This window comes from Planococcus citri, chromosome 5 (assembly GCF_950023065.1).
Source record: "Planococcus citri chromosome 5, ihPlaCitr1.1, whole genome shotgun sequence".
NCBI classification, from domain to species: Eukaryota; Metazoa; Arthropoda; class Insecta; order Hemiptera; family Pseudococcidae; genus Planococcus; species Planococcus citri.
The window spans coordinates 52,613,032-52,625,118 of record NC_088681.1 but is presented as its reverse complement, the minus strand read 5'-3'; the positions used below and the strand labels follow the sequence as shown (position 1 = coordinate 52,625,118).

At 34.5% G+C, this 12,087-nt stretch overlaps 2 protein-coding genes across 3 annotated transcripts; both read right to left on the bottom strand.

Annotated features, from left to right (window-relative positions):
- Positions 1-3,602: 3,602 nt before the first annotated feature.
- On the bottom strand, positions 3,603-7,467 carry LOC135849194 (sodium-dependent phosphate transport protein 3-like). Of its 2 annotated transcripts, none has more exons than XM_065369504.1 (10): positions 7,205-7,467; positions 6,931-7,133; positions 6,566-6,796; positions 5,104-5,278; positions 4,842-4,972; positions 4,638-4,758; positions 4,411-4,544; positions 4,188-4,330; positions 3,974-4,094; positions 3,603-3,868 (listed from the first exon to the last, which is right to left on the bottom strand). In XM_065369504.1, exons 3-10 carry the CDS (start codon positions 6,794-6,796, stop codon positions 3,698-3,700), a joined length of 1,227 nt encoding a protein of 408 aa, XP_065225576.1. In that variant the 5' UTR covers positions 6,931-7,133; positions 7,205-7,467; the 3' UTR covers positions 3,603-3,697. The 2 variants fall into 2 exon arrangements, with proteins under 2 accessions (XP_065225576.1, XP_065225575.1); XM_065369503.1 differs by having other exon boundaries at positions 6,944-7,133.
- Positions 7,468-7,763: 296 nt separating this feature from the next.
- On the bottom strand, positions 7,764-12,011 carry LOC135849193 (uncharacterized transporter slc-17.2-like). The gene is made up of 9 exons (XM_065369502.1): positions 11,832-12,011; positions 11,463-11,693; positions 10,730-10,904; positions 10,516-10,646; positions 9,027-9,147; positions 8,774-8,907; positions 8,530-8,672; positions 8,311-8,431; positions 7,764-8,038 (listed from the first exon to the last, which is right to left on the bottom strand). Exons 1-9 carry the CDS (start codon positions 12,009-12,011, stop codon positions 7,862-7,864), a joined length of 1,413 nt encoding a protein of 470 aa, XP_065225574.1. The 3' UTR covers positions 7,764-7,861.
- Positions 12,012-12,087: the final 76 nt, after the last annotated feature.

The following is a 12,087-nucleotide window of genomic DNA, read 5'->3' as shown; positions in this document are numbered from 1 at the left end:
TGATGCCTATCAAATCAGGTTTTAGCGTTACCCCCTCTAATCGTAAGATGGAAGATGTTCACAGTTCTCGTTTCTGTTTTACTGGTTTTTAGCGAATATTTCTCTGTATCTAGTTGCCTACTCGCATAGTATACTCAGCGTGGGATGTCGTATTATTTACAACGTTATAACTATAATAAATTTAGAGCGTATAAAAAACTTTTAAAATTTGTCTCAACTTGTACGCTACATACCTACAGGTCAGTGAACATACTCACCAAGGGAAACGCAATGTAGGTACCCAAGCCTTCAGCCTTAAAATCTGAGAAATCTGGACTTACAAATCATGTATCTAGGTACTTAACATCTCATCACCTACAAAATTAAACTTTTCAATACTCAATTTAACTCCTCAAAGTTTTGAAAGCCATATTTACATATTAGTCCTCCAAAATAGGTAGGTAATATTATTCAACAGTTTTGAGTGGTTTTGCTCCAGCCGAATGAGTAATTCCCCCCCCCCCAAATGTTGATCGTTTCTGATCGAATCGAAATTTTGATTAGGCTGATTTTGATTAGATCTGAAAATTTGCGGATCTGATTTCATTTAATCAGATCCGATTGTATAAATGTTATAAGTCTAGGTATAATTTTTTGCACCCCCTCCCCACCCCAACATCCAAAAAAAATTATGTTTGCGTTTAAAAAATCCCCTTTTTGTTCTAAAATTGCTAGACAAAAGTCCTGTTTTTTGCCAAATCTGCTCAAGGGTCATTCCACGTCAATTGGACCAAGAAGTGGTAGGGGGGGTTCGGCGATTTTTTTGAAATTTTTCCTGTGGAAAGACCTTCCGAAGGAATGATGAATGGCGCAAATCTCAGCCCTCTAGACCATTTTTAAAGGCAGCCAGCAGCCAGCAGGGGTGTCAAAGTTTTCAGTGAACCTAGAATATCATCCATTTCAGCAGTGGATTACTCGATAACCGCGATACCTACCGAAATGGAACATTTTCCCATAGTTAGGAGTTTTAAAAGGCTTTTTGGTGATGTCATAAAAATCAGTGTTGTCACTTTTCTTCGTACAAAAAGTTAGATAAAAAATTTTCAAAACGCAGTTTTCATATCGTTCCGACTCTCAAAAATTCTGAAAAAAATATATTATGGACAACGTTTCATGCTGAACAACATATCAAAAAATTGGGATGGCACTGTGTCACAAAGTCCATTTTAAAAAATCTAAAATTTGCGAAAAAATGCGATTTTTTGATTTAAAACATGAAAAAAAGTTCTGATAGGTGAAGTTGACCCATTTGACCCCTATTTTTACGTATCTGTTGAAAAAGTTGAAAACCCCCTTTCACTCGATGAAATGAACTCCACACAAAAAAAAATCAAAATTCGGAAAAATTCAATTTTCAATTCCAAACATCAAAAAAAGTTAAAATTTATTCAGTTGTCTTATTTTGACCTTTTTCCGACGTATTTCATGAAAAAGTTGATAAAAATTACACGCACAACAAAAAAATAAAAATTCGTTCTTTTTTTAATTTTGTCGAATTTTGATTTTTTTGTGAGGAGTTTATTTCATCATGTAAAATGGGTTTTTCAACTTTTTCAACAGATACGTAAAAATAGGGGTCAAATGGGTCAACTTCACCTATCAGAACTTTTTTTCATGTTTTAAATCAAAAAATCGCATTTTTTCGCAAACTTTCAATTTTTTAAAATGGACTTTGCAACATGTTACCATCCCAATTTTTTGATATGTTTTTTAGCATGAAAAGTTGTCCATAATATATTTTTTTCAGAATTTTCGAGAGTCGGAACGATATGAAAACTACGTTTTGAAAATTTTTGTGCTAATTTTTTGTACGAAAAAAATGGCAACACTGATTTTTATGATATCACCAAAAAAGCCTTTTAAAACCCCTAACTATGGGAAAATGTTCCATTTTGGTAGGTATCGCGGTTATCGAGGAATCCACTGCTGAAATGGATGATATTCTAGGTTCACTGAAAACTTTGACACCCCCTGGCTGCCTTTAAAAATGGTCTAGAGGGCTGCGATTTGCGCCATTGATCATCCCTTCGAAAGGTCTTTCCACAGGAAAAATTTCAAAAAAATCGCCGAACCCTCCTACCACTTCTTGGTCCAATTGACGTGGAATGATCCTCAAGTATAAGGCTAGTTTTTTTTGTTTATTTTTTGCCAAAACTGTCCAAGTCAAAAGTTTCAATTTTTGATTAAAAATTATCAAAAAGCGTTACTTAATTTTTGGTAAAATTGTCAAGAAGTGCCCATTTTTGGTACAATTGTTTAAAAAGTCCATTTAAAAAAAAATGCCTAGTCAAAAAGTGTCCATTTCTGGAAAAATTGTCAATAGGGGTCAGTTTATGCCAGAATTGTCAAATAGTCCTGTTTTTGCCAATATTGCTCAAGAAAGTCTTGTTCTGGCCAAAATTGCTCCAAAAATCATATTTTTGCTAAAATTCTCAAAAAATTACCGTTTTTGTATCAAAATGATCAACGAGTGTCAATTTTTGGCGAGTTGACGAAAAATTGTAATGTTTTTTCGTCCAAATTCTCAGGAAAGTACCTACCTACTTTTCTTGATGTAATAGTTAAATTGTCGTAATTTTTGCCAAGTCGTACCAGACCTTTAAATCAGATCTCATACCTACCATTCGTTTTCTGATCTGATCAGACTGGGTTTAAACATTGATCGGAGCTTATTTGACGGTTCAGGATTGAATCACATAGGTAAGTCTAAATAACAGGGACTGATCAGATCAAAAATTGACTCCAGCTCAATCTGGGTATTTTGGAGCCTCCACCGCGATTTTTTATTCCTCCAGAATTTTAAAATTTCTCCAGAAGACTTCGTGGAAATAAATTTGGACCGCTAAAAATTGAGTTAGTGGCTCATCATTGACCTGTGTAAAGGATTTGATCCACATTTTAAGGCGATTTTCAGGAGAGCATCCCAGGTGAGTTTTTTTGACATTATCTACTTATTTAGGTACATATAAGTAGGTATCAAGCATTTTCAATGATAGGTACATAGGATGGAGAATCAGCTGGTCAAAAAACACACTCGAGGTATCCACCTGGAAATCATCTCAAATGTGGATAAATCCTTTATAGACAGGTCCAGATTAAAGAACTACTCAATTTTTAACTGATCAAATCGATTTCCACACGATCTGGAAAAATTTTCAAATTCTAGAGAACTCGAAAATCACACTGAAGGCTCCGGATTGGCCAGAAATGGCGAAATTCGACTCAAGGGAATTCACTGAATTGATACCTATTACCTATAAGTTTTTATAAAATCATGAATCGCCAAAAACGATCAATTTTGAATGTTTAAAAATTCACGAAAAATCAATTTGAGCACCTGAAATTTTGGTTAAAGGGGGAGAGGGATCAGACCAAGCTCGTTCCAAAAATCGGTCCCGTTCAAATTAGAGGTGGACGCCTCGAGAGATCCCTTCGTAAGCAGATCTGATTTGGTATCCCAAAAGGAAAACTGATTGTATCTAATCAGATGTGGTCAGATCAATTCGGATGCACTAAATCCTGATCTGATCTAATCAGTTCCCAGCGATATGAAAAATGTTGGATCAATAACAGAAATTCTTTATTATGTTATTAATAAAATACCTATCTAATTATATCACAATGAAAGTAGTTGAGTTGAGATGTTTTTCACGAGCTATTACGTAGCAGAAGGTTTTCCTCTATATTTGATTTTCACCAATCGCTCTCGTTCTTGATCTGACGAAGACCACGCTTGAGCTTCGCTTGATCCGAATAGAATAAATACCACAGTGCCAATTATCAAAATGCCAGTAGTCAAAAGGAAACAATTATTCCACTCTTGCGTGCTCTGAAAAATTCAAGCATTGTTAATTAGGTAGGTATCCCAAAATCTTAACACCCAGCTATAGGAAAATGATTTGATCTGAGTGATAATAGTTTGTTTTTGACTTACATGATTCAATGTTAGGAACCCAACACAAGTTCTTGAAACAATCTTAGCAATGCAGCCTAAAAATTTACTCAATCCGGAAACTACGCTGGAATCGTTGGGAGAAAGACAAACAACGATTGGTCTGCAGATAAAATAAATACTTATAAACTGATGTAGAAAATTAAGTGGGTATAACAATAGGTACATATAATTTGAAATATTTGTTAGCTCTTACTCAATGACTACTGGAACATCCGATGTAATTATCTGAATCAATACGAAAACAATCATAGATGTCGTGAAATCGCTCGAGAGAACAACGATCGCGAAAAGTAAGCTTGACACAAGATAAGCGATACCAACAGTTATTTTGTGCATCTATTATAAAACAAAATACAAATTGACCGAATAATTTTTAGAATTTCAAATCGGTTAATAGAATAGGTACCTGTACCTACCAAAGTCAGCTGGATAAATGTAGTATTTTTCCATCTGTCTAAAAGTAGCCCAGCTATAGGGAACATGAATATTTGAGCGACTGTAGGGATTGATGATAGCAAACCTATTTCGTCAGTGTTTCCGCCAGTGAAATCTGAAAATTATATGACACCTGTGAAAATATAGTATTATCCTCTTGAAATTGAAAAGCAAAAATTTTTATGCAATGCAATGATGTAGACTTTGCCTTTGACATATAAAGGTAAGCAAGCTGTAAGAATTGTAGTTAACCATTCTAATGTGAATTTTCCAAAACAAACAGCATAAAGTGGTCCTGAACAGAGAATTTTTTTGTAAGGATGACTCATCTACAAAAAATTTAAAAAGTTGAATTAAAACTAGGTAGGTATTGATATGTATAGGCGAATAATTTAATCAGGTAGGAACATACTTTATTTCGAGAAGCGTTGTCAGTCTCATCCAGTATATAGGACAGTTCTGCTTCAGAAATCCATCCATCCTGAGAAGGTCGATCTCTCACGATCGTGAAACAGAGCAGTGATATAAATATGGATATGATACCTAAGAAATTACGAGAAATGAATGAGTCTCCCCACAAATCATAAATTAGGGAGGAACGTCATCTTAAATACCGAAGCAAAAACTTGAATTTTTGATTTTTAAAATGAAACAATCGTAAAGTAAATAGATACCTGAGACATAGAATACCATTTGCCATCCCCATTCAGCTGCTATGAATCCGAACAAAGGAAATGCAATCGTTGTACCAACGTTTGCTCCATCGCAACCAATTGCTATCAAAGTGGTCCTTTCTTTTTTTGGAAACCATCTCGAGTATACTTCGGAGGTACTCGCGCAAAACAAATTCTATCAGGAGAAGAAACAATAAAGTAGGTATCAAATATTTTCAGTCAAGTACAGGATGTGGCGAGAATCGTCTGCCAAAATTCAACTGTAGACAGTACTCGAGGAGACGAACAAAAAACGTTATTATGACTGGTTGCCTATCTCGTGAATTGAAGGAGTCACCTGCTTCTCAAAACTCAAATTTTACTCATTTTCAAAAAAATCATCAAAAATACCAAAGGGAATGTTTGAATTATTCAAATGATGCCCAATGTCCATAATCCAGTACTCGAGGGGACGAACAAAAAATGTTATTGGGACAAATTGCCTATCTTCAAAATTGGAGGGGCAAACTCGATTAAAAATTTCCAAATTTTGGATGCTTCAAATTTTAAGGATTTCAAATTTTCAAATTGTGTTTGCACCTTCAAGTTTGAAGATGGGCAATTTATCATAATGACATTTTTTGTTCGTCTATTTGAGCACTATGAACAAAAACCGATCACACATTGCCTATTTTCAGAGTTGAAGGGGCAAACACAATTTGAAAATTCGAAATGTTCAAAACCTAGGGTACGACAAATTTGGAAATTTTGAATCAAGTTTGCCCCTTTAAATTTGAAGATAGGCAATTTGTCATGATGACATTTTTTGTTCGTTCACTCGAGTGCAATGGGTTATGATCATAATTTGAATGATTCGAACATTTCCTTATTTTTGGTAATTTTTTGTTTCAAAAATATTAGGTAGGTACCATTGATAAAAATGTTCAATTTTTCGACTGTTTTTTTCTGAGTATGTACCTTTCAATTCAAAATGAAAGTGTCTGATGCATTTGGTCAAAATCCACCGATTTTTTTTGGGGGGGGGGAGGGGAAGGGGAGAGGGGAAGTCACCTGTTTTGAAGCATATTTTCATATACGAGTATTTCTCCACATTTACGAAAATATGTCAAAATTTCATTATTTTTACGACTTTATACAATATTTCTTCAGGAGAAAAAACTATTTTGATTTGTTTATTTCTGATTTTCAGAATAAACTTCATTAAAAGATGATTCTTCTCATTAAAAAGATTATTTTATGCAATTTCTAAATTTCTGTGGTAATCTGGTAAGTACAATGTTATCCACACTGATCTCGAAAGTGATGTTTTTCAAGAGATGATTCGTATCATTTAGGGGAAAAAATTATAATTTCATGCAATTTCTGAAATAGTTTGTGCAGTAATGAATTCGGGGTTTAAAAAGCATTGGATGATTATTTTTTTTACATACGAGTATTTTACCAAGCTGTTGTTATTAATTACCAAAAAGAATCCGGTTATGAAACGACACATCAAGAACCCAAAGTAATCGAATTTCAATATAATCGGATGGAGAATAGTCAAAACACCGCACATCATCATGCTAATCACACAGGTACCTGATCCTCCAAATTTATCAACGAAAAATCCTGCAGTAAAAACGAATAAACCTCCATACCAAAGGATACAAGAAACTGTGCCGATCGTTATCGTGTCCCATTGAAATTCAGCCATCTGTAATAATGAAAAAAAAAACACTAGAACTTAGGTAGGTACCTAGACAGATAAATACCTATCTAATTAGGAAAAAAAAATGAAAATAAGTAGGTACTTAGGTATACACGTGTTTAGGACTCTATTTTTTTTACTTGTTTCTCTTACTCGAACTTCAGTTAGATTTCCAGCAATGGTGATGGTTTTATTTGATGTCATCTCGACCACGGCGATATTCATATTGTTTATCTGCATCGAAAAATTCACATAACATAGAAACATCACAACAGCCACGAGAAATCGTTCCGAGTGCCATATTGAATTTGGAGATTCATGCATTGTGATCTGCAGTTTCCTTCTGATAAAACAATTCTACGAATTACGAATTATATTTAGGTACCTGAATTGGAAACTTTAAGTTTAACCAACCTGATGTTGAGATTTCAGAAAAATTGTGCCTATTCCGACAAGGTCATTTTAAAAATCGAAATACCTGGTTCACTTAAACTTTTCACTTTCATTTTATCGAACTTTGATAACGAGAAATTGGTCAGAAACGAGCACACTACACGTAATTCTTAAATGATAATGTGGTTGAGACTTGAGAGATTGTTTTACATTAAACATCGACGCCTATCAAATCAGGTTCTAGCGTTACCGCCTCTGCCTCTGAGATTGAAGATGTTTGCATTTCTCGTTTCAATTTTATCTACCGGTTTTTAACGAATATTCCGCGTGCATCTATTAGTTACTCGATCATTGCAGGTGTCGTAATATTCCAATTCTAATTTAAGAATTACCTACCTAAAAAACCAACTCGAGCTGCTAAGCTGAGTAGCTGAGGATTGAGGTTCACTTCAGAGAAAATTGATCAAGAAATAATGTGAAGTCATGAAAATTTAATTCGAAGGGTACAAAAAAGTATTCTCGGTCAGACTTCAACCAATAAAGACAATTTCCTTGCGAAAAATAAATTTTTAGATCAATATCAACGACATTCTTTATTATTACACTGGGCAGGACTATTGATAGAATAAGTAAAGGTTTATCACAATAAACATAAATGACTTAGAACCATTCCGTTTTTCATGAGCTACTGGCAGAAGATTTTCTTCTATATTTGATCTTTATCAATCCTTCTCGTTCTCGATCTGATGCAGACCACAGTTGAGCTTCGCTTGATCCGAATAGAATAAATATCACAGTTCCAATAATCAAAACGCCATTAGTCAAAAGGAAACAATTATTCCATTCTTGGGTGCTCTGAAAAAGGTCACGAATTGAGTTTATTATACTGAAATATCAACACCTATCAAAAGGAAAACGATCAGATCTTATCAGGTTTAACTTTAATCTGAGCCTGGACCAGTTGAGTTGCATCTGCTCAGATCAAATTGAGTCCAGGGAATATAGTACCTAATCTGATCCAATTTGATCATAGTCTATAATATGCACCTATCATCACAGGAGTCTGAACCAGTCTGATCAGATCTGATCTCATATTTCCGAACAAATGGTTGGAATTTGATACTTACATGATTAATTGTCAAGAAACCAACACAAGTCCTCGATACGATAATGGCAATGCAAGTAGAAAATTTACACAATCCAGCAATCACGCTAGAATCGTTTGGAGAAATGGCAACAATAATCGGTCTGCAAATAAAATAAAAATTAGAAAACATATGATTTATTTACTCAAAGCATATTTGTAAGAAAATTCGAAGTACGTAATGGGCTATTGATGTTCTTACTCAAAAGCTGCTGGAACAATCGATACCATTATCTGGATGAATACGAAAATAACCATCGATGTAGCGAAATCGCTCCAGAGAATAGCTACTGCGAAAAATATGCTCGATGAAAGGTACGCTATGCTGATGGTAATTTTGTGCATCTGCCATAAAACAAATAAACCATTAATACAAAATATGTATAATTTTTGACTACTTAGATAATTTTGAAAATTTCCACCCAGGTGGCCACATTCCTACGTACCAAAGTGAGCTCGATCGATGTGGTGTTTTTCCACATGTCCAGAAGTAATCCGGCGATAGGAAATATGAAAATTTGAGCAACAGTGGGAATTGATGAAATCAGGCCTACTTCGTCGGTGTTTTTACCTGTCAGATCTGAAATTTATGTAAGTGTTTTATATTAGATTAAATCTTATTCTTTCAAATGCCAAGGGTAGCAAACTAAGTCACATGTGCTTATTAATTTTATTTAAGAGTTCTGTAAGAATATTTACCTTTTACGTACAAAGGTAAGCAAGCCGTAAGAATTGTCATCACCCATTCTAATGTAAATTTTCCAAAACAAACAGCTAATACTGCTCCTGATAAGAGAATTTTTTTATAAGGATGAGATACCTGCGAAAATAATTACACATTTAATCAATACCTATACATTAACCTTATCGAATTTCTGTATTCAATACTCGAGTAATTAATTACTCGTAGGTAGGTATAGGTACGCAGATATCCATTATAGGGCGAGTCTCGATGAAAAAAGTTGGATAATTTTGATCAAATTTTGTGGAAACCTTCATTTTGAGTTGAAAGTTTAAAAAAATAAAATTAGCTTTGGCGATGCCTTTGAAAGGAAGATATTTTTGGGTTCTCAAAGAGGACCCATTTTCGAAAGAATCGCGTTTTTTTCTCTAGCCGTAAGTACCCAACCTGGTTTGGGAAAACGGCCTCCTATTAAGAAATTGTACCTAGGTAGGTACTTGAGATTGTTTGTCAACCTGGTAGTCGGGGAGCTCGCTTAAGGATCTATTGCACCCTCCCCCCGTCGATCCCCTGAGACAACTTTTTTTAAAAGGGGGGAGTCCTAAGGAACATTTCTAGCCCTTGTACTAAAAAAAAGTGGCCCTACTTACAAAATGGCGGCCATTTTGATTGACAAATCAGCCGAAATCGCGGATTTTGCATTCCAATATAGGACTTGCACAAAACTTTTTAAACCGTACAAAAGTAGATCGAAAGATCGGGCAATAATTTATCACCTGTCAAAATTTCAAGTGCTAAAGTGCGTTTTTCGATTTTTGGTGAATTTTTGAAAATCAAATTTCGGCCACAAATGATGGAAAAATTCAAAATTTCACCAAATTGACCAAAAAAAACTGAAATTTGGGATATACCCTATTTTCGACATGCCAAACCGATTGGAAACTGTTTCAAACCGTTTTGAGCACTTCTGGAGCCTCCATCAGATTTTTAGAACTCGAAATTCCTACAAAATTTCATCAATTGGAGTTGGATGACCGAAATTTACTCTGCAAACTAATTTCAATACGCTACGAATTCAACTTCGGGGAGATTTCAAGTCGTTTTGGAGCCTCCAGCGATTTTTTGAAAATTACTGGAGCCTCCAGCAGATTTTTGAAACTTAAATTCCCCCAAAATTTCATCAAACGGAGATGAAAAGTATTTATATTTTGAAATTGTTTTCATCAATATGAATTAGGTATAACCTACTACCTTTTGGAAATGAGTAATTTTCCCCAGAAGAGATTGAGTAAAGCTAATAGAGCAAAAAACCACGATATTTTCGAAAACGCCCCCTCTTTGAGGACCTATAATATCTTTTCTCCAAGGGTACCTCCTGAACTAAAATTTTTCCCAAGTGATTTTCAACTCAAAAAATGAAGGGTTCTATTGGATTTGATCCAATCTTTTCTGTACGATCCACACCCATACGGACCTATAAATTAATCTGGTCAAGGTTATACTTACTTCTTTTCGTGAAGCGTCATCAGTTCCATCCAAAATATACGATAATTCTGCCTCAGAAATTCGTCCATCTTGAGAAGGTCGATTTTTCACGACTATTAGACACAGTATCGAAATAAATATCGATATGGTACCTGCATAGTACATAACCACCAAAAAACGAATTAATATCGTGAATTGCATCATTTTAAATAAACAAGAAATCATAATTTGATACCTGAGACATAGAATACCATTTGCCATCCCCAATCATGAGCTATGTATCCGAATAGAGGATATGCAAGCGCTGCACCAACATTTAATCCATTGTAACCAATTGCTATCAAAGTGGACCGTTCTGTTTTTGGAAACCATCTGGAGTATATTTCCGGAGTGCTCGCGTAAAACAAATTCTAATAAGAGGAGGAAATGAAAGAAATTAATTGAAGATTATTATAGGTAGGTCATTAGTCTGGATACTCTACTTTCTGTTTTCGAAGTGAAATATTCATTCATAAGCAAGTATTCTGCAATCTATTCAAATTCTTTAATTTTTCAAACATTATCGGTTTTTAGAATGTGGTAACACTGCAATCACACCATGCTCATTTCTCCTCTTTTTTATCGGTAATTACATCACAGCTATCATATAGTATGCTTGAAACTTTCCATTTCTTGCATAATTTCGTCTAATTTTTAATCATAAACTCTTCGTCTCTTACTTCATAGAGTTGACAGTTTCAAAAATTTGGGTAATTTCACCAAAGAATGCTTTTTAATTGTGGATTAGGAAACTCATTTTGGAAGTTTTCCAATAAATTGCCAGATAGATTACCTTCTCGAATTTGAGTTACGCAATAAGACGAAATTCTATTATCATTCAGTGTTTTACCAACCCACTTATACAAAAATTCGGCACTTTCAAGTTAATAACACTAATCTATTCTATTATCATTAAAACATATAATTACCAGAAAAAATCCGGTTACGAAACGACACGCCAAGAACCCGATATAATCGAATTTCAATATAATCGGATGGAGAATGGTCAAAGCACCGCACATCATCATGCTAATCACACAGGTACCCGAACCTCCAAATTTATCCACGAAGTAACCCACAAAAAAGGCAAATAAGCCTCCATACCAAAGGATACTCGAGACATTACCAATGGTCACTGTATCCCACTGGAATTCAGCCATCTATAATTTTTATAAGATAGAACAAAACCAAAAATTACTTAGGTAGAATAGGTAGGTATAAATTATACGTATAGGTACCTATCTATGTATTAAGTTTTCAAAAAAGTAATCCTCATTTCTATTACTTGTTTCTCTTACTCGAACTACAGGTATATTTCCAGCAGTAGAGATGGTTTTGTTTGAGGTCATCTCGACTACAGCGATATTCATATTGTTTATCAGCATCGTAGAATTCATAAAACATAGAAACATCACAACAGCTACGAGGAATCGTTTCGAGAACCATATTGAATTTGGGGAATCGTTCGGTGCGAGCATTTTTCTTCTGCTAATTAAATTATGCAACAAATATTTAAATGAGTTCAATTTTTAACTTACTGACAATTATTTTAGC

Coding starts and splice junctions, on each gene's coding strand:
- LOC135849194 (XM_065369503.1), bottom strand. CDS start 7,114: ATGCATGAATCTCCAAATTCAATATGGCACTCGGAACGATTTCTCGTG. Junction 6,797..6,943: donor GAAATCTAACTGAAGTTCGA/GTAAGAGAAACA, acceptor TCATTATTACAG/ATGGCTGAATTTCAATGGGA. Junction 4,545..4,637: donor CTTACCTTTATATGTCAAAG/GCAAAGTCTACA, acceptor TATAATTTTCAG/ATTTCACTGGCGGAAACACT.
- LOC135849193 (XM_065369502.1), bottom strand. CDS start 12,011: ATGCTCGCACCGAACGATTCCCCAAATTCAATATGGTTCTCGAAACGA. Junction 11,694..11,831: donor GAAATATACCTGTAGTTCGA/GTAAGAGAAACA, acceptor TAAAAATTATAG/ATGGCTGAATTCCAGTGGGA. Junction 8,039..8,310: donor GTTTCTTGACAATTAATCAT/GTAAGTATCAAA, acceptor GACCTTTTTCAG/AGCACCCAAGAATGGAATAA.